At 37.7% G+C, this 27,159-nt stretch overlaps 1 protein-coding gene across 5 annotated transcripts in view; it reads right to left on the bottom strand.

Moving 5' to 3' along the window:
• Window positions 1–27,159, bottom strand: part of OPA1 (OPA1 mitochondrial dynamin like GTPase) — an 85,737-nt gene that overhangs the window by 57,644 nt on the left and 934 nt on the right. For 2 of the 5 annotated variants that reach the window (XM_072727256.1, XM_072727255.1), the window contains exons 2-6: window positions 19,827–20,145; window positions 19,067–19,163; window positions 17,221–17,328; window positions 15,948–16,015; window positions 2,193–2,246 (exon numbers count right to left, since the gene is read on the bottom strand). In XM_072727256.1, the coding sequence (XP_072583357.1) occupies window positions 2,193–2,246; window positions 15,948–16,015; window positions 17,221–17,328; window positions 19,067–19,163; window positions 19,827–20,145 (646 nt within the window). Of the gene's footprint in view, window positions 1–2,192; window positions 2,247–6,999; window positions 7,111–15,947; window positions 16,016–16,667; window positions 16,722–17,220; window positions 17,329–19,066; window positions 19,164–19,826; window positions 20,146–27,159 lie in introns of all 5 variants that reach the window. The other 3 variants (XM_072727254.1, XM_072727253.1, XM_072727252.1) reach the window with 3 other exon arrangements.

Here is a 27,159-nt window from a genome sequence, read left to right as displayed (position 1 = left end):
TACACATTAATTTTTAAAATACTGATACAAAAACAGATTTAAAGAAGCTTGTTTTGTCAAAGTAGATGCTTAGCTACACATTTTTCTCCTCAAATAAATGTGATCCTTTCCTACTTGGTCATCTCAGTGTGTATACTATCATTTCTTCTCTAAACATGAACAGTGTTCAGACACTAATAAGAATTACTTCTTCCTACAACCAGGAAAATGTTTATGTCCAACTTATATCATGACTTTCAAAATGGAAAATCATCATTAGGAAAATTTTTAGGTTGTTGTAATCTTCTAAGAACAAAGTAAGTAATAGGAAGTCGGGGCTCTATCCTCAGGGAATGTCCAACTTCAGTCAAATTTTAAAAATGCACATTCTGCAGTAGGACTGTACTATGGGATAGGTAGAAGCTAGACTCTGCCGTAAGCATCTTCAACAGCATTGGTCCATTTGTATGTGGTAGTAACACATACAACAAAATTCTTGCATGATTAGATCCTGGCTGTGTATCATGGTAGCCACTAGCCCCTGGGGCCGTAGGGCGCTCTGCAATGTGCTTAGTCGGAACTGAGACGTACTGTTCAGCGTAATTTTCAGTGATTTTTACCATTCAGTAAATAAATGAGTAACTAAAATACCTCTTTACCATTTTTATACTAATTACATGTTTAAATGATATGAACTTGGGATTTACAGAGTTAAATACAATATGTTACCAAAATCAGTTCTACCTATTTCTTTTTATCTTTCTGGAATCTAAGAATTTTAAATTACACATGTGGCTTGCATTCTATTTCTATTGCACACCACTGATAGAGATAGCCCCACGGCTTACTGTCGGGAAATGTTCACACAGTGTGTCAATGCCCACTGGCTGACACTACAAATCTGCACAAGTCAGAGAGTTGATATCAATGGATATACAAGGGTGGTAGGACACTGGCTCATTTCTCTGTAAATACAGAATCAATTACGGGGTCTACATTCCAGTGAAGGAACTATCTTTGGTATAGGTACCATCTGCAGCCATCCTGCAGAGATGTGTTACTGAGCTGTCCTCCAGAGACCTAGGACCAATAGTTCTCAAACTTAAGGATGCATCAGGATCATCTGGGGGCTTTTAAAAAGAAAGACTGCTGGGTTTTACTTCTAGAGGTTCTGATTCAGGAGGTTTAAGAAGGGGTCAATAATTTGCATTTCTAACAAGTTCTTGAAAGGATACTGATGCAACCGCTCCAAGAGACTACACTTTGAGACCAGTGATTCTTAACCTCTGGCTGAACTGAAGATTGGAATTGCTTGGCCAGGAAGCCTTTAAAAACATACATGGTGATGGCCAAAGCACAAGTGATTCTATGGTAGAGCCAGACATGAGGATCAATGCATACATATCAAGGAAATCAATGCACAGATATTAGGAAAACCTGTGACTTGAAATATAGTTTAATTTCATCTAGATCGCTTTTATTTTTTTCCCAAAAAGACATTCCCTTAAAAAGTTTTAACATAAAAAACAAAAAATTAATCATTGCATATCGTTATCTACGTAAATTAACATAACTGTTATATATTACAACTATATTTAAATTACATTATAATACACTAATAATGATAATAATATATGAATTAATGATGGAGTGGGTGACAAGGCAATTTTGCACTAGAATTTACCAACTCATCAGGTTGCCCAGAAAAACATGTCTTTAAAAGAATGGTAAATTAACTAGAGGAGAAGAGCTTTTCAAATTAGTGCCAGAAATACATTTAGAAAAGTCATTAACTGATTGGTCCTGGGATTTAGAGAAGTAAAGGAAAATGATCCTGAGGGATGACTCGAACTATAGTGGACTCAAATCAACTTTCTATGACTTTAGCCTACCGATGTAAAAATGCAAGCATAGGTCTATATAAGAAAAAGTTGCTTTTCTGCACTTTTTTTTCCATAGCAGTTTTTCTTTAAAATTAGAAGCACAAGATTCACTCAAAAGTAGGTTTTTATACATAAAGGAGTTAATCATACTTATCAAGTTCCTTTTGTATTCTTTACTTCTCAATTTACTTTTGCATTTTTTTTTACATCTATCGATAATAAGGTTGTATCATCAAACCACTCCAAATTTTGCCCTCTTAAAAAAATTCCCACATCATCAAACTTAAGTATAAGATAAAGTCTCTGGTCCTTTCTACTCATCAGAATTACCTGAGTATGCAGAAGTTCTTCTTGAAGCTGGTCAATTTTCTCTTTGTCTGTCACCTGAATATTTAAAAAGATTAATTTTATTCCAGTAGAAATAGATTTATGTAAAATGTACAGTAAGTTAAATTTTTTGAAAAGTATCTTTAAAATAAAAACTACTGACTTTATATGCATATTTAATCAAAGTAAATTTTAAATCAAGTGATTTAATAAAGAAACATCTGTATTCAACATTAAAATTGCTTATCAAAATTTTGTAACTGTATTAATACGTAAAACCTTAAAAAGCAATCATTTTCCAGATGCTATTCTAGTCATTTCTGATGAATGGCTTGTTAGAAAAATAAGAGATCAACACGTATGGTTACTACAGTCTTCATAGGTTGTTTTACACTCAACCCCAGGCATTTGGATGCTTGGAGAAAAAGAGCATTGACACCTACAGAAATGTGTCTGGGGAACTAGATACATGTTATCATTTATAGCTACTGAAAACATTCCCTGGTCATAGTGTATATGTTAAGCATCTATTATCCATTTCTATTCTGTTAATAGGGAAATATCTAATAAATGCAAAAAACAACTTGTATTTTCAGAGCTTTAAGTGGAGCCAGATACTTGTTTTTAAATTCAATTCCAGCATAAAATCTGCTAACCCTTAACAGAGTGAATGCATCAGTAGCGATAAAGTTGAGTAAGGCAACTGTAATTGATTTAAACATAAAACAAAAAAATAGGATAAAATTTATAGCTATTGTGGAAACTACTCCCAATTGCTATTAATGTTAATAGTTCTAAGATGAAATATCCAAAAACAACAAAGAACTTTACTGCATTAACAGGCTCTAGTCAGAGTATAATTCTAAGTATAAAACACAATGATCAATTTTAATTAAAATGATGTCATTTATGACAAGTCCATGTAACTGTGCTTTGACTCCCTGGTGAGGAAGACAGAAGGTGTCATACTCCGTCTTACAAAATAATTGTCTAATTTCTGATAATCAAAATTCATAAATATGAATTTATTCCATAGGAGACAAAACTCAAGGTAAAATTCATGGAAGTCCTGTTCACTTTCATTCAATGGCTATTTAAGCAATCAAGACATCGTGGTATCAAATATATATGAAAAATATTTAAATGATTTGCGGTAGATATTAATAACTCTTGTCCACACAATAAAGATATTCTGAGGTTTTAATTCCTATTTCCAAATACTTTCTCAAAGTATTCCCTAAACTTCTTTTAAATAAAAATGACAAACCATATGTAAATATTATTTTTTCCCTAAAAGTCTATACCTAAAAATCTCCAAATGATTCAGTAATTAGAAAAAACAATATAAAAAAATTCTGTATTACTGTTTTCTCATTCTTGTATAGCAAGCAGACACAGAGAGCAGCTTTCTCATTTGACTGTGTAAAATGGACAAGAATTACTAATAGTCTTCTAAAATGTAAGGAAACAAGCAAGTTGGGAAGGCTCCAACAACCTGAAGAACAAAATCTTGAAGACCGATGGAGAAATAAACAACTTCATTGTTTTCACATGGCATGCCATCATACTCTAGTAATGTGGTCATAAATATTTTGCTATGTAGATTAAATTCCCAATTCATTTTAAAAGGTAACTGTGTTCCATTAAATACTCATCTGATTGCAGCTAAATTAGTATGAAATATATAAGCAGTATTAGTTTTGAATGTGAATATTTAATGATTTCATGCAATATATTCTAAATTATAATAGAAAATCCAATAGTACTCTACATCTGGGACAATAATTAGGAAAGTAATATAATTACACAAAAAATGCTTACTGCAAGCCAACGTCTAGAGAAGGTTAACTTGGTAGTTTGGTAAAATAAAAAGGGTATACATAAAGTTAAAATGTTATAAAGTTATTAGACTTTTGTAATTACATAATTTATGCTAATATTAGTATTTAGTAATGATGACTATTAAGATTTTTATAATTTGGATTTTTAGGAGTATTTATTAGATTTATCATTTGTCCTTCCGGCACAAGTGATAGGCATAACTCATGCATAGTTTTATCATTATGCTTCCTATCTGCTCAGTTTAATGGAACATCAAAATTAACATTCTATTATAAGACAGGTACTGTGGTGGAGTCAAGAATCAGACCTTGTTATCTTTTCTGGGAAACAAGATGAAAACCTTTACATTTACAAAGTAAATATTAAAGATAATAAGAAAGAGACTTTTACATATTTTCTTAAGGGAACAGCACATGTGATTTTTCATCTGTCACTTATTCAATAACTTAACTAGCAGTCTGAGTATATTTAATGTTGATGCACTTCACTGGTAAAGTTCTGCTACTTACGACAAGAGTTAAATTCTTGTCCTGTTGTTCAATATATTCAGTTTGCATTATAAAATTAATTAAAACTCACCCTGACAGAAATGGGTATCAATGGTCTTGAAACCAGAGCTTTTCTACAATTCCAGGGCTGTGAAACTGATGGAGAAAGAGCGGAATCCTCCGCAGAAACAAGCTAAAGCTGAAAGAGAAAAACCTTTACTAGCTCCTCACAAAACCAAGCCCGAGTGTTATATTTTAAGTATTTCTTCCTACTGAGCTATTGCGGCCATTCTGAAATACCGAGATACATACATAGGTAAAGGACTCATAAACATCGCCATTTATGTGTATGTATTCATAGAAGGCAAAACTACCAAAGGCAGTTTGAATTGACTGTCTCTGCATGAGCTATAGGGACAGTTTATTAGCTGCTACTAGTAAGATATAAAAAAATGATAGCCTACTCAACATTTTCAAGAAGGTAAGGGAGGAAGAATGATTAAAAAACAACAAAAAGCTGTAGTTTTATACAAGAAAACCTCAAATGTCTGGAGGAATGATACAAATCTCACGATTTAGGATGCAGATCATGAGGACAGTGAAGGGCAGAAAAGTCATCTGCGTACCCACTACAGGGAGAAAAACGGGGGAAGATACAGTAAGGAAATGATCTTTAAAGACAGTCAGGGGAATGATGTCATTATAGAAGAGTGTGAATTGTTTTTGAAATTCCATTTACTTTCACACAGGGTAACTCCACAGTGGGCCAGACTATCTGGTGCTCTTCTAAGTAGGCCTCAATAAACTAAACAGATGGAGGTGCAGGTCTGTTGGCTGCTATTTTACAAATGGAGAAAATGAAGAATAAAAGGGTTACATGGATCTGATGACATCAGAGATAGAAATCAGCTCTAAATCTGAAAATACTCTAGTAAAATAAAATAGGTCTGCTAACCTTGGGCAATGTAGAAAATGAACATTATTCACTACTAATATCCTTTAAATCATCCGATTCAAAAGTATATTAATAATCTTAAGCCATATCTTAGAATAGCAGATCTGTGGGACTCATTTCAAATTATTTTACCATTTATGAGAAAACAAGAACTTGTAACTGGAGCTTTTCATATTTCTAACTAACATACCAAACATAGTAGTTCCTTCTTCTTTCTGTGACAAAGCTAAGGAATAGATGGCTTAGCTTAAGCATACAATTTGTTAGGATATTTAAATAGCACTTCAATGACATACAGAACAGAGAATGCTAAAGCACCATCTAAAATAGGCCCTTTCTTGGTTTAATACATCTACTTGAACTTAATCAAATAGGAAAATAACTTATTTTCAATTTCCACCTATGTTGTTCATTTTCTGAAAGCTAGTATCTAGGAGTTGATTCCACAGCCATGGAATTGAGAAAAGCCAGGAAGGGGCACTGAAAAGACAAATGGAAACCGTGAGGAGTATTCTCAAGTACTACCCATCACCAAATGAGGTAAGGTTAGGAAGCAGCAATACTGCATTAAATCATCGTCTGTGATACTGGTTGACTTCAAACCAGACCTACAGGAAGCTAATGAAATGGCTGGATCTCTTTTCCTGACTAAAATTTGTAGACGATTTTAAAACTTTCCTGATCTAATATATGTCACCTAATTTAATTAAGCTCATGTCAAGATCTCCAAATGTAACTTTAAAGCCGTTATGTTCATTTTGACATAAGTCTCTTCAGAACATTAACCTTGGGATCTACACCGTGGGATCATCTAACAGCCAAAAGCATATTTTCAAGGACTTCTTGATTATACCTATAAACAAATATTTATATGGGTTTATGCCAACTTTTATTAGAAGCTGTTCTTTAGCAACCTGAATTATATCAAATTGCCAACATCACTCCTTCAGTAGTCCTGGGTAAAAATGTATTTGTGTTGACTTCACTGATAATTGTAGAAAAACTTAATCAATGAGTGTATCAGGATGTATAAGAATAATTCTGTGCAAAACTTATACCAAAATAATATTCTTCTATAAGAAATAGTCATGTTTTCATTGATCCATTTTACTAAAACAAGTATATTTCATTCTTTAATAATTTAAATAGTGGTTGTCCACAGCAATCCTTTACACTTTAGGAATGAAAACTTGGGAGAACCATAGACAAGCTGGCTACAAACTGAGGGTGACTCGATACAATAACCGGATCAAGCAAACCACAATTCAGGATTCTTCTCCAAATACAAATCCATGGACCCTCACAGGTAATCTCAGGTTCAGAATATAAATCCCTTTTTTAATATTTTGGGTTTACTTATCCACTCCAATAAAGTTACATATTTGTATTATATATCTTTCATATTTTTACTGTCAAAAATAATTTTTCATAACTAAAGTCCATGAATGGATTAAGGTGACATGATCTTGGTAGAAATGGCTGATTAGTGTGAACACATCAGTAGCCCCCTTAAACCATCCATCACCTTGCGCTTCTGTTGGGCATAGCTCGTGCTATATTGGCCAGCGGCTCTGCGTGCTTCCTCTTCATGCTCTTGAATTTGCTGTTGTAAGAGAATGAGCTCACCAAGCAGACCCTGCCATGAGTTTACAATGAGGAGAAGAGGAAAATCGGGGAGGAGAACAATGTTAAACCAAAGGGCACAAGCAAGGAAAAGATGTAAGTTAGGGAGGAATGGACAGCTTATAACAAAAATGGAAACGTGTCTGTACCTTTAGAGCCACTATGTAATAGGGCTCATACCACATTTCCATTTTTCCCCTCAGTAAAATCAGATGCCTCCGAAATATAAAACAGCAGAGTTTAAAAAGTGAAAAGCAATGATTCTGTCTGCTGACTAAAACGAGCCAGATACATATTAATATACAGTAAAACCTAGACTAACTGGCATCCTCGAGGAAAGTGGCATTGTAGTTAACAACTTATTACTTGAAACCTTACTTTTGAATAGCCAACAGGAACTAATCTATGCTCCTGGCTTGATACAAAAGAGGGAAAAAATCTTTTAATTCTCAACCATAATTTTCACAAGACTGAATGGAGTATACGTAATAGCTTATCTAATAATTATTAAGTATTTTTTCCTTGATACCTAATGACTTCAGTTAAGGATTAGAGTTCCTCAAAACCATTAATTTAAGTTTCCAAGCATCAAGTTAATTTTGGCTTTACATTAATTCATATATTCTACATGCTTACACAATAAGCTTATCTGACAAAAATTTAGGATTCTCTTTTTTGCAAATTAAAAGACAATGTTGGGGCATTGTTTTAACTTTATACAGCATAAAAGTAGTTTGAGTTTTCACTTTTTATGAGCTGTTTTGATATTCAGTTTAAAAATGGCCTCTACAAACAGAAGAATGTATCAATTACTAAAGCAAAAGCACTCTAAAAGAACACAACTGAGATTTGGAGGTAATACAGTTATCATGAAAATTTAAAATGAAACAAAACCTAGTTTGGATCTATGTACAACACAATCACTATTCCTATGCTTAAAATTCATTCCATTAATAATCATGAAATGTCAACTGGTACAATTTTTATCATAATGTATTCACATGTGGCATGGTACGTGTAATTTTCAATACATGTAATTGTCTGCACAGTATTTGTAATTGCTGGCCTATTAGATGACAGACCTCAAGAGATGTGGGAGAAAAGACAACTAAGAATTGACAATGATACAAGCTTAACATTTTTTTCAATTAGGCACCCTAGAAGAGGTAACATTCTAACGAAAGAGGTCACTATTTAAATTTGCACCAGAACAATGTTCTGGGTGAACAATGGGCTCAAATTTTACCACATTATAGAAAGAGCTAGGAAAACTAATACTCATTAAAATAATCTAAATTGGCAGTTTCAAATAGCTTCAGAGCTTTTTAAAATTATTGCCCAAAACATTGTATTTTATATAATACAACTAAAAAACTAAAAGTTTCCTAAAATGCTGGTTAACATTACATTCAAATTTTAATTAACAGACTCATGTAGAGGCTTAATAATTTACTTTTAAAACCCAAAGACTTCTATAAATAAAAGTTTTCCTTAAAAGAAATAAATACAAACAGAAAAGCCCATATAATACTAAAGCATTTTAAATTAAGGGCAAGTATTAGCATATAATTTGGGAGATTTTTGTCTGATTCTTAGATTTAATACATTAGGCTATGCCAACAATAATGAAACTGACTTACTATAAATCAAAGGATGAAACTAGTTGATATTTCTGTATGACAAGTGAGAGAACATCAACATGATAGGTAACATAACTGAACTGTCATCATCTGTTTCCAAATTCAACAGCACAAAACACATTTATAAAAACCTGTGGTTATCCATAAGGTAGATCTCGTGAGTAATTTTATGGCAATAGACAGATCTATCAAAGAAAGACAATGCCAACTGACTACTCTCACTGTCCTCATCATTCCCCTAATATCTGTCACTTTTTCATTTTTTATATCATTGTTTTTCATAAAGCAGAAAGAAGAGTAATCCAACTTATTTTTATTAGTTATTTACTATAGTTACTTCTTATATCCAGTGTTTAGATATCTCAAAACAACACCCTTTTAAAGGTTTCCTGTGCTGGCTTGCATAGCAGCGTACCTGTGCTTTAATTAACATATCACCAGTACTCTCATTTATAACATCAAAGCAGTGAGCAAATATTCCACATTTCTTAACTGTGCTAGTCTATCAGGCACAGGATTCCTTTTTACTTTTGAGTTAAACACCCTTCCCTAATCCATTGCTTGTATCTATATACAAATTGTACGGTAAATACTTAATAATCTATTATATTATAAGCAAACACCCTCTTTCTAGTGACACCTCACTTTCCTTCCAAGTCTGTTACTGTAGCACTGCTATGTGAAGATAGTTGAAATTAACTGTTACCTCCTGAAAAAAGTAGGAAGAAAACAAGAATTAGACACAGAAAAAACTATTTACACTATACTACATGACTAAAGGAGGTTACCTTTTATTCAATTTTGGGCATCAAATCTCACCCTAACTGTAGTTTTTGAGCTAAGGCCATGTAGAATAAGAAGGGAAAGAAATGTGACTACTGTGCAAGACACATTCCTTAAATGGACAAAATACATTTTGTTCAATAAATATTTTCCCAAGCTCAGACATTTTTCCCTCGAGAAACAGCATGTAATTATGTTAAAATCGCATACATTATATATAAAACATAATTGTAAATAACAAGTTATTGTGAACAACTACAGATGATACACTCTCTAAACAGATAGTTATTGTCAATTTCACACCACAACTCTCACAGTCTAATGGTATTTCTACAGTATTGTCAGATTTTTAAAAAATTGTATGTTAGATCAAGAAATCAGGCATAACTCCAAAAACCAAAATATCAGCTGAAAATGCAAAAACCTGAAAGTTAGAGTTTGAAAGGAAAGATTATAAATAATTTTAAAATTAGAAGTCATTCGTATGTGAATACATTTAAAATATTATATTTGTAACAGCATTTTAAAAACTCACAGCAGAACTAGGCCCTTATTCTGTTTATTCACACACCTAGCACCTAGAATAAGCCCTGACATTTGAGATGTGTTACAGCTGACACTTAAAGTAGGGCTTGGCACATGTTTGTTCTTTGAATGAATCAAACTGTGACCTGACCTACTTTTACCTAATGATGCACGTCTAGTTTCTAGTATAAAATCCAAATTGGTGGGTGCCTGGGTGGCTTAGTCGGTTAAGTGTCTGCCTTCATCTCAGGTCATGATCCCAAGGTCCTGGGATCAAACCCCACATCAGGCTTCCAGCTCAGTGGGGAGCCTGCTTTTCCCTTTCCTTCTGACTCCCAGCTTGTGTGCTCTCTCGCTCACTCGCTCTACCTCAAATAAATAAAATCTTTACCCCCCAAAAAATATATCCAAATTTGGGTTTCTAAAAAAAATGTGTATTCTGTAAATAAGCTATACATCAGCCCCATAAACTATTTTCCTATTTTTCATAATCCCCAGAACAGACTCCACAGAAATTAAGGGGAGGAAATTAATCAAATAATGTTAATAGGCAATTAATTTACTCAGTAATTAAAAATGTAAGGTAATAATAATCATCATCACCCTAACAGCCAATATTTGTTCAGTTTTATTATGTGCAGATCTTGTGCTAAAGGACTATACACAATTTTCAAAACAACCCTATCAAGTAGAAATTCCCCCTTTTACAGAAGAGGAAATCAGCAACTCAGAGTATGATCTTGTCCAACCAAGGTCACATAGCTCAGGAAGCAGGAGGGGCAGGATCTGAATGCAGGCAGAGTGACTACAAAGTCTGTACCAACACCATCCTGTTGGCAAGATGGTCTATTTACAAAGTGGCCCTGACTCCATCAGGTTTACTCCACATTTCAAAGGAGAAAATGGTAATACTACAATATATCCAAAGGCATATCTGAATTACTAAGAGGATGGGCTGGCTGAGTAGTCCACAGAGACCTTAGGGCCTACAAAGCTAAAATATTCACTACCTAGCCCTTTAAGGAAGAGTGTGACAACTGGTGCCGTATTGATTTTAAAAGTAACTTGGGTCCAGAAAAGAACTTCATGAAAGTGGAGACTTCCTTCCTCTTCCATTCAAAAAATACTGTTGGCATTAAACTACTTTTCAAAATTTGAATAATTCTATTTGATTAGCTAAAAATAACTTTTTTTTTTTTTATTTTTCCCCTCCCAGTAATATATAGCTTTGCTCAAAGTATTTATGGTCAACAGAAAAATGTTTATTAATGGGTATCAGAAGGAAATATGTCTTTCCATTTGGATTATTTAACCTACTTCTGTTCAGAAATATCATTTCCAATTTTACTACTTGGATAATTTCTACAACTGATAATCATAAGAGATGAACATATCAATCTACCAATAGTTATTATCATTGTCCCAATTCCTACCAAATCCCTTCTAAATCTTTGCCAAAAAACAGTATTATGTATATGTACTTAATGTTTCTTAAATGACATGAAAGTACAGTGTGCTTATAAAGGAATAAGATAAGATTGCCTATTTTGCCATTCTACTTTTCTCCATGCAGATCTTCCCTCTTCTCTTCTCGGATCCCTCTGCTTCCCAACTACTACACTCAAAGACGTTAAGTGGGTTGGCTCCCCGCTAAGATTCTAACCTAGTACAGTTGCCAGTTAGCTGTTCAGGAAACTTAAGTTTACTGATCTGTGGTGACTCGATGATGTTGGTCGTGGGAATTTCATTTTGCCAGTTACTACATTATTTGTTGCATGAGGAATCCCAGAAATGTAAATCCTACTTAAGCAACTCTGCTTCATTACAGTTTAGAACATGAAGTGTAGGTACTACTTTTCACAAATCCTTCTTTTTTTTTAAAATTTATTTATTTATGAGAGAGAGAGAGAGAGAGAGAGAAAGAGAGAGAGGCAGAGACACAGGTAGAGGGAGAAGCAGGCTCCATGCAGGGAGCCCGACATGGGCCTCGATCCCAGGACTCCAGGATCGCGCCTTGGGCAGAAGGTGGCACTAAAACGCTGAGCCACCCAGGCTGCTCTACTTTCACATTCTTATTCTCCTCAGTAGTTGCCAAATATCAAAGATCAACAGAAATTCACATGTGATCACAGTGAAGAGACATATAAAATTTGTGGCCTACTTCCTGGCATTGATGAAATTTATTTCAATTAGCCTCTCTTTTACTGTGTTAAATCAATCAGTTTTGCCAACAGCACAGCATTATCCCAGGTGTTGTGAGGAAAGAGATTTCATGATAGAAAGAATGCAAGCCAAAGTAAATAATATTTCAGCTGGCAGCTTTTCAGTGCTAAGAGTATAATTAATGGTACTAAAATAGTCAGAAGGCTTCATGAAGGGGACAATAGTGTGAGGCTTGAAAAATAAGAAGAAATCTGACAGAAAAGGAAAGAAAAATTTCAGCTGGAAGATACAAGAGAAGTAAAGCCACAAAAATAAGAATTAGAATAACGTGTGAAAAGGAAAAACATTAATTATTGTCTAATAATTATACTTAAAACAGTAATACTACTCTTCATGATTTGGACTTTTAAAAGATCCTTCAAATATCTTCTATAAGTTATAAATGTGCTTGTAACCTTCAGAATAACCATGCTGCTTACTTCTGTGAGATGTTTATGACCAACCAGAAAGATGAGAAAACAAAAGCACAGATAATAAAACGTCTCATTTAGCAAATTAGTTTTCACTAGAACAGACAATCTTACTGAATCTTAAAGGAGATTCACTAAGTTGTCTTGTCACCTATCTGTGTCATGACTGATATACAGAAATCTGCGGATTTACAAATTATTCACTAAAATAGACTTATTACTTCAATTCCCAATTTGCCTTCAGGTGGTTCTGAAAGTCTCCAGGTCTCAAGGTTTTTTTCAGTTCACATCAAGGGCTCTTTCTAATATTTTTCTTCAGTGGATACAAATTTTAAAATTTGATTAACAGGATTTATTGAAAAGTGGTTTCAATATTTTTCCATTTTTTAAATTTATTGATAGTATTATGAGAACTTCTGGTCAACATAATGTAAATAACTACTGTCCATAAACTGAATGGATATAAATCTAAGTAAAATCAAAGAAACTTGATATTTAGTTAGCCTGAGCAGCATTATTCAGAAATATATGCTTTTAGAGCTTCTCGTAGACATTTTATAGACCTCAATTACAACTTTCCAGAGTACCCAAAATTCTAGGGACTCCAGACTGGGAGCCATAGGTAATCAGTTCATTGTATTTTCCACTCTGTCCGACTCAGGTCAGTCTAACATTTATGCTTTCTCAACTCCATCATTTTCACTTGAGTTGACTTTGAAAGGTCCTAATTGTGCCTCTATTTGCCAGCACTTCTCCAGATGTGTGTGTGTGTGTGTGTGTTTTAATTTACTTATTTATTTTAGAGGGAGAGAAGTGGGGGAGGGGGTGAGAGAGAGTGAGCACAAACATGCACAAGTGCAAGAGCTCCCCGGCATGGGTAGGGGATGGGGCAGAGGGGAAGCTGACTCCCTGCTGAACCGGGAACCTAAAGCAAGGCTCCATCATCGGATGGGAAGATCATGACCCAAGTCAAAACCAAGAGTCAGATGCTCAACAGACCGAGCCATCCAGGTACCCCTGTGTTCTTTTATTAGAAAGGACAAATCTCTTTTTAATTCTAGCTAAAGAAATGTTTTTAATTTATTACTATTTTTTTTTAAATCAGATTCACCTTTACTTTTCTATTTCTAGCGTAAGTCTGGCCAGAAATTTTGGTATAAACCTGACAACCATTAAGTTAAGGCATGATTGCTTCAAACTCTGAAAAGCATTTCCGATCTGGGGCTCTCGCAAGTAAGAGTATTACAGGTAAGAGCCAAGCCTTGAAACACTAAATGTTGCACAGTAACAGAATTTAAAACCACTAGTTGAGGCTGGAAATACTATTCCTGCAAATTCTTTTTTTTTTTTTTTTAATTTTTATTTATTTATGATAGGAACACAGTGAGAGAGAGAGGCAGAGACACAGGCAGAGGGAGAAGCAGGCTCCATGCACCGGGAGCCCGACATGGGATTTGATCCCGGATCTCCAGGATCGCGCCCTGAGCCAAAGGCAGGCACCAAACCGCTGCGCCACCCAGGGATCCCTTCCTGCAAATTCTTATACTAGCATTTGCTACAATCTAATTTAGACTGTAATGAAAGCAGCTTAATTACAACTCCAGACTTAGTTAACAGTAATTGCTGAGTTTTTAATGAGAAAGATAATCATCATAAATTATGAAAGTTATAAGGAAATAGTAGATGAGGGCATTTACCTTCAAGCAAAATAAATTATAAAACAAACCAATAAATTTACTTTTATGTCTATTGTGTAAAATAACATCTGAGAATATGATTATATTCCCAGGTATCCATTCTCCTGTACTGCAAAGCTCCTGATCACTTACCAATTATTCATTAAGCATCTTAGCAGGATTTTAAGGAGATTATCTGAGTTAGACCCTGAAACAGGTTTTTCACTCACCAGAGTAATCCTAGGCCATACCAGAGAACAGCAGAGATGCCGACCTCCCTAACTGATCTAGGCAACAAGACATCTCGTCGCTCGAAAACCACACTACTAATCCTGCAGGAGAGTTTCCTTCTCCCTCATGAGATTAGCTTTTCTCTGCACATTAAGTCTACCTGCATTAAGGGCCAAGGCCTTGCCTCAAAATAAGCTTTGCATAATAGGCTAATTGCTATTCATATTTTTCTCCTCAGTAGCATGAAAAGTCAAGGGCACCCCTTTGGTTAAAATGTCAATGGAAAAGGTATCAAACAAGATCAAGTTAAAAGGCAAATACACTTACACACATACACACATATGCACACACATTTTAAAATGTTTTCTCCAAAAGATCTAGTTAAAAGGCCAGAGGAAAGTCTTTTGAAATACTAGAATTTAAACCTGGAATATCACGTAAAAAGTTCAAAGTTAAAGGACAGGAGACAGATGGAAATTTATGCATAGGAATTATTTTCTTTCCACTTTCTAAATAAACATAAATTATTTCCCTTCAGTTTATAAAAACCGTAATAACCTTCAATATAAAAGCTACATACTCCACATTTAATTTTAAAATGTTCATGGAGTATTCTTCCGGTATTTATTTATCCAATTTTTTTTTTTTTTCAGAAAAACTTTCAAGGAATCAGTTATGTTACCAATTCCAAAAGATGAATAAAATGAAGACTAAGAGGATGTCAGGTTAACATATGAATATAAATAAAGAGCAATGCATATGTTATTTTAAATCAGCAATTCTCCTAAAACTTTCATATGAATTTTAACACAAATATTGAAATTGACATAACTGAAATAAGTTCATATATAACTGTTCACTATTAATGTAACAGGTGCAATTTATTCCCTAATAACCCATTTCCTAGTCCCTTAATATTTTCCCTAAGTGTATGCCATGAAACATCAGTCCCTAGAATATATTTCATGGAAAAAGGGTTCTGTTGCTAAATAAATCTGGACAACTCTGTACACTTTGACTTCTCCTGGGATTCACAATGTATACAAGTATATTAAGGTCTGAGAAGTCCGAGGGAAAAGAAAAGCCTGCTTGTTTTACTTAATCAGCTTTTCCTATACATATTAAACAATAATGCCCTTTGTTGAAAACAATCCTTCTAATATTTCACAGAACACATTTGAAGGAAATGGGCTCTCCAAGAAGTCACATAGTATCTCCACTTTGCACCAAGATTAAAAATACCTCTACTTAGATGCTTTTATATTTGCACCTCAGATGTTACTGTTTTCAAATCTTCCAGGTAGGTAAAAACTGTTTTCTCTTTCAAGACTACCTATGTGAAGAATTCTCCTTTATACTTACCTTTCTATAATGCTTGTCACTTTCAGATCCGTGATCTGTTGCTCTAAATGCTGTTTCTCCAGGTGAACCTTAAAGATAAATATGCAGTCCTTTCAATTCTCCATCACTGCCAACAGCCCAAATTCAACTTATGTCTAGTTAATTTAAAGGCAAATGATTTTTAGAGCAAAATCACTTTTTTGAAAATTAAAAGCTATTCTTATTTTAAGGAATATACTAGTAACTTATGCAAAAAAAAAAAACATTTTAAATATTATAGGACATGTTTAAAATATCACTGAAAATTACAATAAAAAAAAAGACAATCTTTGATAAGGATTATTTTCCATGAGAGTACTTACAGTTCAGCCATTTACCACTGCCATTACAGACTACATAGTAACAAGATAAATTTAAAATATCAACTGTGACAGGACAGATGAGACAAACTAAAATTACTTTTCATTTCAATTATCAGAAATAATCATATCAATTTTAAGAAAGTATTTTGGTTAAGCAAACTTTCTAATACTTTTAATTATAGATACGTATTTAGGAATTTTAGTTTTACTGCAAAATGATTATTTTCACCTGTACGATAAGGAATTTGCCCAATATCATTCTGGAGTTTTAAAATTCAGCATAAGCGGCATAAATTTGGTCTGCAATTTTATTTGCAACTAGTTTATTAGAAGCATTGAAAAGGCATGTTAAGGTCAGCAAAAATGTCTGTTTACACACCTAACAAGAGAAGTAGGTCAGAAGCTCCTATGACTTCACTAACCAATTTGTGACCTGTGAAAAATCAGCAAAAGGGGAAATAGAAATGTAAAATTTGACAGGAATGAGCAAACAAATACGTCTGAGATCTCAGAGTTATATAATGATGGGGCATGAATTGGGCAAATATGCCAGATTAACCTCAGTAAATTCTACTCATTATTGTCCATCATAGTTAAATTTGTTTTAAAATCACCAAATTGGTTCTAAGCAATTATGAAAAGCAAGCACATAGGAAGTCTCATCTACCTGTCAGGAACAAGAGATATTTTTTTCCCCTCACTGACTAAAGCCAGGCATGTTCATGCTCTTACAAATTTTAATTTTGTTGCACTAACCAAAATTTAAAACCACTGAGCAACAAAACTTTGTGCACGTTTCTTTCAAAAATCTGTTTTTCACTTGTATTAAATGTTTTCACTTAAAAGATAGGAATCAACACATGAATACAGCTCAGTATTTTTCCTCTGGGGTTTCTGAAACTTTAAGTGAAATCAAACAGGATCTTCCTTACCTGTGGTGAAAAAGTCCTTCAATAAGCTGAGGCTCTCGACAATCTTATCAAAGTCAGGTGCCAATTTTGCAAGGTCCTCTGAATTAGGAAGTGCTTTTCTAATTTTCTCTGGAGAAGATAGAAAAAAAAAATTCACAAAATAAGAATTTCACTATTAAAACAAAGATAAAATTTAAATAATCATCATATATAAAGTTAAAATATTTTTCTATTTTTCTTCCTATTACAACTACAACTGCTACATGTATTTAAAACAATGTCTAGCTCTAAGAATATTCCATAAGCCATGAAATTTGTTTAAAAAGACTCACCAAATGTCTGGCTTATATGGACACCTTTAAACTATAAGTTAAATGCCTGGACTCAGAAGCACTATATTAACACAGTATTGGAATCAGAAGTATTTTTAAGGAGAAAGTCACAGCAAAGAGGCCAGGAATCAAAAAAAAAGAAAAAAAAAAGAGAGAGAGAGAAATGCCTCTTGTCACACCTGGCCCAAACTCAAAGAAAGTATTGAAAACCCAGTCCAAGTTCAAAAACAGAATTCCAATACTTTGGTCTGTCCTTTCACAGACTCTCAGAAAATTCACACTTGTTACTATTTGGAAATAACTGTCTAAGAGCCTAAGGCAAGCTGTGGTTTTATTTTTGCTAGCTTTATTTATAAAATGGTCAAAGTACGTAGTTTTGATTACAAACACTCAATAATTTTGTCAAAGTTTGGTACAGCTTTACAGTATCTTCTGAATTAGGATGAGCTTTTCTTAATTTTCTCTGCAGAAGACCAAAGCACAAATATTCTCAAAATAGGAATATGTGTCAGCTGTTATTCTAAGTGCTGTAAAAGCATTCACCAGCTCAACCTTCATAGCAACCCTACAAAAAAGTTATCAACTCCACTTTACAGGGTGAGGAACTGAGGCACTGAGGTTAAGTATCTGGACGTGCGCACAGAGCAAAGTGGGGAGTCAGGCTTCAAGCCTGGCCAGTCCAGCTTCAGGATCCAGACCTTCACGCCCACACTGCGGCACTCGCAAATTCATCAAGGTAAAAGGCTCTCCTCACGAACATCAGAAAAATACTGAAAGAGTGCTGCAAATTCCAGCAGGTTCCTCTGTCAATGCAGCACGGTTTTATCTTTGGGAAAATGCTATCACTGAAGTACATAGATTAATTCCACTCCCATACACACTAAAGCTTTAGGAAAGCCTAAAAAAAGAGACTGAGGAAAATAATTTCATTCAAAAAAAATTTATTTAAATCACAACTTACTCTTGGCAATCAGAACTATCAAATATATTTTTTTTTTCTCAAATACCTGTTACAGAACAAGGAGAACAGTGACTGTCTATGGGGAGAAATTACTATGCACACTAGCAGGCATTTAGGGACCTGGTTACATAAAGGAGAGGTAACCAAGGGATCTAGTTAGCCAGTTAGGGGGGTCACAGTGCATCTGTCCTGGGTAACAACATACAACACTGAAAGTGACGTCTCGCAAGGCTGTTTAGCTGACAAATTTGTTAGGTAGCAAAAGATAAGAAACCGAAGTGTATATTCACTATGGCCATATAATTTTTAAAAAGGAAACTAAAATATTAACCACACAGACTAGCTACAATTAAAAGAAAATGTCCATAAGGATAATGGCAGCTATTTGAGAGTGATGGGCAAGGGTGTTATTTTTTTTTCCTACCAATTTTTTGGGGGGATACTCTATTACTTTAATCATTCAAATAAAACTGCTACATAGTAAGCTCATGAGTGAAGAAACTATCTCAATAACACTATTTCTATTTCCCAAAGACACAAACAAGAAACGTGTTTTAATGTTGATGATACAAACCTAAATCTATATACTCGTCAATCTCCCATACAATGTCAGGCACAATCCATTTATAGTCACTGAGGTCAGGTATCATATCTTTCCACTGATCAAAAGTCTAAAAGAAAAGAAAGTATGCCGATCAAATGTTCTGAATCTCAAACAAAAATTAAGAAAAACCACCTAAGTTTATCAAATCAAAACACGCTGATCTATTAAGAACGATGCATCATGTTAAAAAATTTTAGAAACAAAGTAGCCTCAGCTCTTCTAAAAACAAATTAGCAGGCAAGCATATACAATATGTAAATGTTCCTTTATGAAATACAGAAAGTGTAAAAATTCAGAAGACAGTCTTATTTCAAACAGGTCTCATGATTTGGCTTTCAACAATACTGTGGAATAGAAGGCAAACTAGGGGTCAGAACACGTTGCCTTTGCTCCTGAAGCGGCCACGGAGTGGTAGTGCTGGCATGCCCCCTACTTTCCTGTCTGAGCTACTAAGTGGCACGCTGAAAATCAGATCCCGGTGACCGCACCCCAGCCCAGTGCTCCTTCCACTAGGCCGTTCTCATCATCTGTAAACATAACCAAGATTCAAAGAGCATTTCCCTATTAGCAGCATTGAAACGATATATACACATGGTAATGGTAGAGATACCTAAGACATTTTTAAACATCTAATTATATTCTACTGTACTTAAAGAAAAGGGATTTGTGCTATAAAACCTTCAAATAATCATGCTAAAATAACCGAAAAAAGAGGGGAAATCAGACTCACCTTTTTGGCTGTATAGCCACCGCCAACAGCAGATCCTAGGATGAGATACCGAAGTTTTAAGAGTCTTGCAGCTAATCTCGCTGGCCAAAAATTCCTGCGTGGCTGGTAGCCATATTTAATTGGAGAAAGTTTCAATTTACGTAATGGAAGGTTAGTTAAAGAAGAGAACTGATGAAATGATGTCCTGAATTGGGGTCTTTGAAGCTTTAAGGTAGGATGATGAGAATGATAAATGCTTCGTGAAACCAGATGCAGTTTTTGTAGCGGTAAAGTTCCTTGGACTCCAGGGCTACGTTTCACTAAGGAGTGGCACACCTCACTGAAAAAGAGAAGGAGCATGGGACCAAGATGAGACTGGGCAACAGTGCAAAGGAAACGGCAGAAGAAGAGCAATATCCCAAGAGAAAACACGCACGTGTGGCATGTGCCCAACCGGTGTCCTAGCACACCTCGCATCTCGAGGGCATTTAGCACGTGCCCCAGACCCTGCTGCAGCGTGGGCCGCCTCCTTGAGTCCTGCTCAAAGTCCTACGATGAAGACCCTCATGCTCCCTCCATTCTACCGACGAGGGGAAGGGGGCACGACACATAAGTAACTTGCCCACGTCCACACTGATACAAGGATTCAAACTCAGGCAGTGGGACTCCAGAGCCTGCCCTCCCGTTTGCTATCTGTGGGCTACAATCCCGATCCAGGGAATTGAAGCTGAAAAAGAAAAAGGGCGGAGACTTAATTTATTAACTGCTATTCACTGTCAGTAAAATCAGAAATAAAGTGAACGCAAACCTGCTTTTAAGCACAAAAATTCCAGCAACTCGGGGATCCCTGGGTGGCGCAGCGGTTTAGCACCTGCCTTTGACCCAGGGTGTGATCCTGGAGTCCCGGGATCGAGTCCCACGTCGGGCTCCCTGCATGGAGCCTGCTTCTCCCCCTGCCTGTGTCTCCACCTCTCTCTCTCTCTGTGTCTCTCATGAATAAATAAATAAAATCTTAAAGAAAAAAAAAAAAATTCCAGCAACTTAGAATAGCTCTTCTTTGGCCTGTCCCCTAGGTTTCGGGATCCTGAGTTAGCCCAAGTTAAGGAAAAATCACGAACATATAAGGACCCTGGCTGAAAGTTTTTGAGTAGAATAAGATTAATTAAGCAGTAATAAAAGAAGATACTAAGGGCAACATGCTACAACCTGAACATGTGTCTCACCCAAATCGATATACGGAAGCCTAATTCCCAACATGACGTATCTGGCGTAAGGCATGGGGGGGGTAGTGTGCTTTCCGTGGGTCATGGACGCGGAGCCCCGGGCTGGGCCTGCGCCCGGGTACGGAGGCGAGCAGCACAGCTCTCTCCCTGCGTGTCACGGAGGACACGAAGTTGCCCCGCTATGGACCAGGACGCGAGTTGTCACCAGACCCCACGACGCCGGCACCTGCATCCTGGAGCTCGGCCTCGGGGACTGGGAGGGCTGAGTGCCCACTGCCGGCGCCGTGCGCTCCTGGCAATCGGGGCAGCGACGAGGCACTCCGCATCAGCCGGGCAGGGGCAAGGAAGGTGCTGGAGGGAGGTGGCGGCTCGAGGACGGACGGGGGCAGACACGGGCACGAGGGCAAGGAGGACGGGGCACTCCTGAGCTTTCGGCGGGCACCAACGCTACCACTCAGAGTCAGAAACCGAGCAAGGGCCAGATCGGGGTGGGGGGGAGCCCACGGCTCCACGACATGCAGCTCAAAGGTCGTTCGGCTCCGTCCCCACAGCCGCTCAGTGTCTTGAGCCGGATGAACTTTGGTTCCTTTATCGTTTCACGGCTTACCTCTGTGCAACCAAGAGAGATTACGACCTCACCACAGCCTCAGTTTTTCAATCTGTTAAAATGGGATAAGAGCTGCACCAGAGCTCCTGCCCGTGATCTCTAATTCGAGTACCCTCTCAGGCCACCTCGCCTTCCCTACGCCGCCTCTGAGCCCACTGGAACCACCAAGTCAGGGACACTTCTACCTTCCTCTACCTGTCAGTCTCCACCTCCCTACCTGCCCACTGAGCCACCTCCTAAGTTCCCCAATTCATAGTTGCAATGACTCTTTTGCAGATACCGTAAAGTCACTTGCCCTCTGGCTTTTTGTCACACTTGTCTGGCAAAATGCAAATCCTAGATGACCCTAACTATCATCTATGGCTGCAGGAAGGGAACGAAGCACTGCTGGGGAGAGCTGCAGCCGCTGGACGGACAGACATCTCACCTGGCCCCCCAGGGACACCCGACAATCTAACTTTATCAGCTCACTCTTCCTCCTTCTGCCAGGACCGTTTCAGATGCTCTCCACCCTCCTCCACGCTCCCACGTCTCCCACACTGCCTACCATTCTCCAGAGAAAATGGAAGCATTAGAAGGAGACGCACCGTTGCCTCCCCACCCCACGGCATCTGCACCCACCCTCCTCTAGCCCCCCACCCAGGTTACAGTAAGTACTCCTCCTCCCTTCAAAGGCAGATCTTCCTCCATTTCCCCGGAATTCTTCCTGCCTTTTCAGGACTCACTAGTCAAGTCTCTCTCAATTTAAAGAGACCAAAAAAAAAAAAAAAAAAAAAAAAAAAAAAAAGGCCCTGGTCCCCTGCTGTCGCTACTCTATTAAAAGCCAAACCAACCTGATTTCTGTTTGTATCACTTCAGTGAAACAGCCCTTACTGAGTGCCCCGACGCCTTCCAATGGGCGTGTGTTTTTTCAATTCTCATTTTTTCTCTCTCAGCAGTATCTGACAGTGTCAACACCCCCTCCTTGGAACCCCCTCTACACTGGCAGCAGCTAGCTTTACTCCTACTCACTGGCCACTCTTTTTCAGGCAGCTCCTCCCCAGCTACCTTTTTTTTTTTTTTTAAAGAGAGAAAAAGAGACAGAGAGCTCACAGCATGGAGGGTGGGGCAGAGGGAGAGAGAGAATCCCAAGCCGACTCCTGAGCGAGTGAGGAGCCCAATAGGGTCTTGATCCTAGGACCAGGAGATCTCCACCCCACTGGAAATCAAGAGTCAGATGCTCAACCAACCGAGCCACCCAGATGCCCCTCCCCAACTACTTTTTAAATGTTGGAAGTTGGGCAGCCCCAGTGGCTCAGCGGTTTAGTGCCGCCTTCAGCCCAGGGCGTGATCCTGGAGACCCGAGATCGAGTCCCACGTCGGGCTCCCTGCATGGAGCCTGCTTCTCCCTCTGCCTGTTTCTCTGCCTCTCTCTCTCTCTCTCTGTCTCTTATGAATAGATAAATAAAATCTTAAAAAAAAATGTTGGGAGTTCGTGGGACTAGAAGTAAAGTCATTTCTCATCCTCCCACTCTTCCTGGACAATCTTATCCATACCCATTTCCTCAATGAACATCTACATACCCAGGTTTCTCAAAACTTGTATGTCTAATACAAATAGTTAAGTTCCAGATCCTCGTGAGATCCTTGTGTCCAACTGCCTACTGAGCATCACTCCTTAGATAGCAAAAAAGTGTCCAAACCCATGGTATCTTTCTGCCTCCTCCCACCCCCGTACTTCCTATCTCAGGAAATGGCACAAATACCTGTCCAGGCGCATAAGCCACCAACTTGGGGCTCATCCTTGAAACCTTCCTCATCCTCAAGTGCTGTTACTTGTACTTGCAACATCCATCTTGAATCTTTCATTTCTTCCATCTTCTCTACCCCTGTTCCTTACCTGGATGCTGGAACAGTCTCAACTGAGGTGCTTTCCGCAGCACGACCAGGCCACTCTCCTGAAATGTAAATCTGATCGCTGTCACTCACCTGCATGAACCTCCTCAGTCTCCTCCTACATTTAGAAGAAAATCCAGACTCCTGGTCTATAAAGCCCTCCAGTCTGGTCCTGCCTCTCTCCCTGTCACCTCGCTCCACCCAGACCAGTTTTCATCTAGCTCCCCCAATGTGCCACGCTCCCTCCTCACTCAGGACCTTGATACCCACTGTGCTTGCAGACTCTTCTACCTACTTAACTCCCGTTACTCACAAATGGGTTCACCTCTGCATTCCCTCCTCTCCCGGAACCAACATGCTAATTCGAGTGCCCTGCTACAGTTCTTAGCTCCCCCATACTTTTTGTTCAATGCACATAAAATTGGTATTATGTAATAGTGTAACGATTGGATTAATACTTGTCTCTACCATAAACTGAAACCTTCATAAGGCCAGGGGAGTCCTGTCTGTCTTGCTTATCCTTGTATTTCTAAAGCCTAGTCCAGGGGCAGCCCCGGTGGTGCAGCCGTTTAGCACCGCCTGCAGCCTGGGGTGTGATCCTGGAGACCCGGGATCGAGTCCTGCATCGGGCTTCCTGCATGGGGCCTGCTTCTCCCTCTGCCTGTGTCTCTGCCTCTCTCTTGCTCTCTCTGAATGAATAAATAAATAAATCTTTTAAAAAAATAAAATAATAAATAATAAATAAAGCCTAGTCCAGTGCTTCACAAGTAGTAGACAGTTAATACATTTGCTGGATGAACATATGTTATTGGGGAGAAGAGCCAAAACAAAACAAAACAAAAAGTGAGAGAACCCAGCAATGACCATAGAGTCAGTGCTCAGTAAATGTCATTTCAACATTAACTACACTAAATTCTACTAATGTATCAACGAATAGCTCTCTATCCCTCAAAAGTTGTTTGCTTTTTTTTAAAGAAAAAATGTATATATTAAAAAAATATATGTATATATATTCAAACAGATAAACTCCAGTCCCAAGTAGTCCTGTTGCTAAGATTCTAATACAAATTTTTTTTAATTAAACATGTCTTTAAGAGTTTAATAAATGTTAAAAAGGAATTCAAAGAAATTAAAGCTGTAATTGTCGATTAACAGAATGAATAGCAACACTAGAAAATGTACTAAGGAAATTCTTGGGAACTTAGAACAGAGAAAAATGGTAGAAACCGTGAGGAAAAAGTTTACGTGACTCGGGGAAGTGGTATCCAAAGTGGGGATGTGGGGATCCCTGGGTGGCGCAGCGGTTTGGCGCCTGCCTTTGGCCCAGGGCGCGATCCTGGAGACCCGGGATCGAATCCCACGTCGGGCTCCCGGTGCATGGAGCCTGCTTCTCCCTCTGCCTGTGTCTCTGCCTCTCTCTCTCTCTCTCTCTGTGACTATCTTAAATAAATAAAAATCAAAGTGGGGATGTGTGTGGAATGCATTCCATAGGTTACATAAAATGACTCTCTGGGACTCAGGAACAAAGTACCAAAGCTTCTAAAAAAAAGTATTTAAAAAAAAAAAAAAAGTATTTTTTTTTTGTATCTTATTCTTCAATATTATGTTAGGGTAGAATTACGGTGTAGTACAGAGATACCATATATAATTTAAGAATAAGTGTGTATCTACACATATTATGACACATGCTTACTTTTTAAAAAAAAAAACATATGAGAAGATTGTGTTTTGCAAATCATGGACATACAGGATCAATCTGAGAAGACCAGTTCTGTCTAACAGGAATCTAAAAACAAAAAGAAGAGGAAAAATGAAGGGAAGAAAATAAGTAAGAAAAACTTCCCAGAAATGAAGAAAAATATCTCTTTAACAGAAAGCCCCACTGAGTAACAAGCCAGATTTGGGGTGAAGGTGGAAGTGGGGGTGACCACACCTGGACAGAGCCTCGAGAAATTAAAGATAAGGCCAAGACCCTGAAAGCTTCCATGAAGAGAAAAACAGGACACCTACAAACACACACACATCAGATTGTCCTGAGGGTCTGTATTAGCAACAAAGGAGGCTGGGGGTGGGGGGGAACTGTAGCAATGCCTTTACCGTTCTGCAGGAAGAGGATCTGCAGTACAGACTTCTATACTGGGCCAAACCAAACATCAGTGTGATGCCCAGCAAACCACCGCCCGTCACTCCCAGACTTGCGTGTTCTCTGTCCTCTACCAACTCTTGACCTATACACCATTGCCTAATACGAATTCTTTTTTCAACATATTCACACAAATAGTTATTGCACCTAAATGAATGTTAGTCACTGATCTTCTTACATGTCAAAAACTGTTTTGACCGGACACGTCTGAGAACGGGACTCTAAACGTACTCCTTTGTAGCACACATATGGAAGAAACACAGCAAAGGACAAATTCAGCTTGAGGCTCCTGACCTTCCACATCTCTACTTCTGCAGTAGCCGGACTGCGCTGTGCACATAAACACTTCCAGGCTATGACTCTATGGGGTCCCCAGTAACATCAACGATTTAGCCCAACGGCACCCACCTGAGTAGACGACTACCAGTTACTGATCAGTCTGTCATTTAGCTCAAATCTTAAAAGTTTTCCTCCATATCTCAATTGTTCCAATGAAGTGTGCTATTTCCTGCAAAGTCTCTTCCCTTTTTATTTAAGTAAAACTAGATGATGTCTCTCCAGGAAACAGTGAGGAGTAGAAATAAAAAGGTAAAAAGTAATAATAATAATAATAATAACAATAATAATTTACTGCAGTATCAAGGGCTGTGGCTTTACTCAGAAACTCAAATTTGGGGCAGCCCCGGTGGCTCAGCAGTTTAGCGCCACCTTTGGCCCAGGGCCTGATCCTGGAGACCTGGGTTTGAGTCACACGTCAGGCTCCCAGCATGGAGCCTGCTTCTCCCTCTGCCTGTGTCTCTACCTCTCTTTCTGTCTCTCTCATGAATAAATAAAATCTTAAAAAAAAAAAAAAAAAGAAACTCAAATTCTATAAAATGACAAATAATTACGCTGGGCAGCCTCAGTGGCTCAGTGGTGGAGCATCTGCCGTCAGCCCAGGGCTTGACCCCGGAGTCCGGGGATCCAGTCCCACGTCGGGCTCCGTGCGTGGAGCCTGCTTCTCCTTCTCTCTCTCTCTCTACCATGAATAAATGAGTAAAATCTTAAAAAAAAAAGAAAAACTCAAATTCCATAAAATGACAAATAATTATGCTGGGCAGCCTCAGTGGCTCAGTGGTGGAGCATCTGCCGTCAGCCCAGGGCGTGACCCCAGGGTCCGGGGATCCAGTCCCATGTCGGGCTCCGTGCGTGTAGCCTGCTTCTCCTTCTCTCTCTCTCTCTACACCATGAATAAATAAGTAAAATCTTAAAAAAAGAAAAACCTCAAATTCCATAAAATGACAAATAATTATGCTGGGCAGCCTCAGTGGCTCAGTGGTGCAGCATCTGCCTTCATCCCGGGTCGTGACCCTGGAGACCCAGGATTGAGTCCCGCGTCGGGCTCCCTGCATGGAGCCTGCTCCTCCCTCTGCCTGGGTCTCTCTCTCTCTCTCTCTACCATGAATAAGCAAATAAGATCTTTAAAAAACAATAACAATAATCATGCAATCATTCTGACTACGACTA

Source organism: Vulpes vulpes, chromosome 11 (assembly GCF_048418805.1).
Source record: "Vulpes vulpes isolate BD-2025 chromosome 11, VulVul3, whole genome shotgun sequence".
NCBI classification, from domain to species: Eukaryota; Metazoa; Chordata; class Mammalia; order Carnivora; family Canidae; genus Vulpes; species Vulpes vulpes.
Note: the sequence above shows the minus strand (reverse complement) of the source record. Positions and strands in the feature narration are given on the sequence as shown.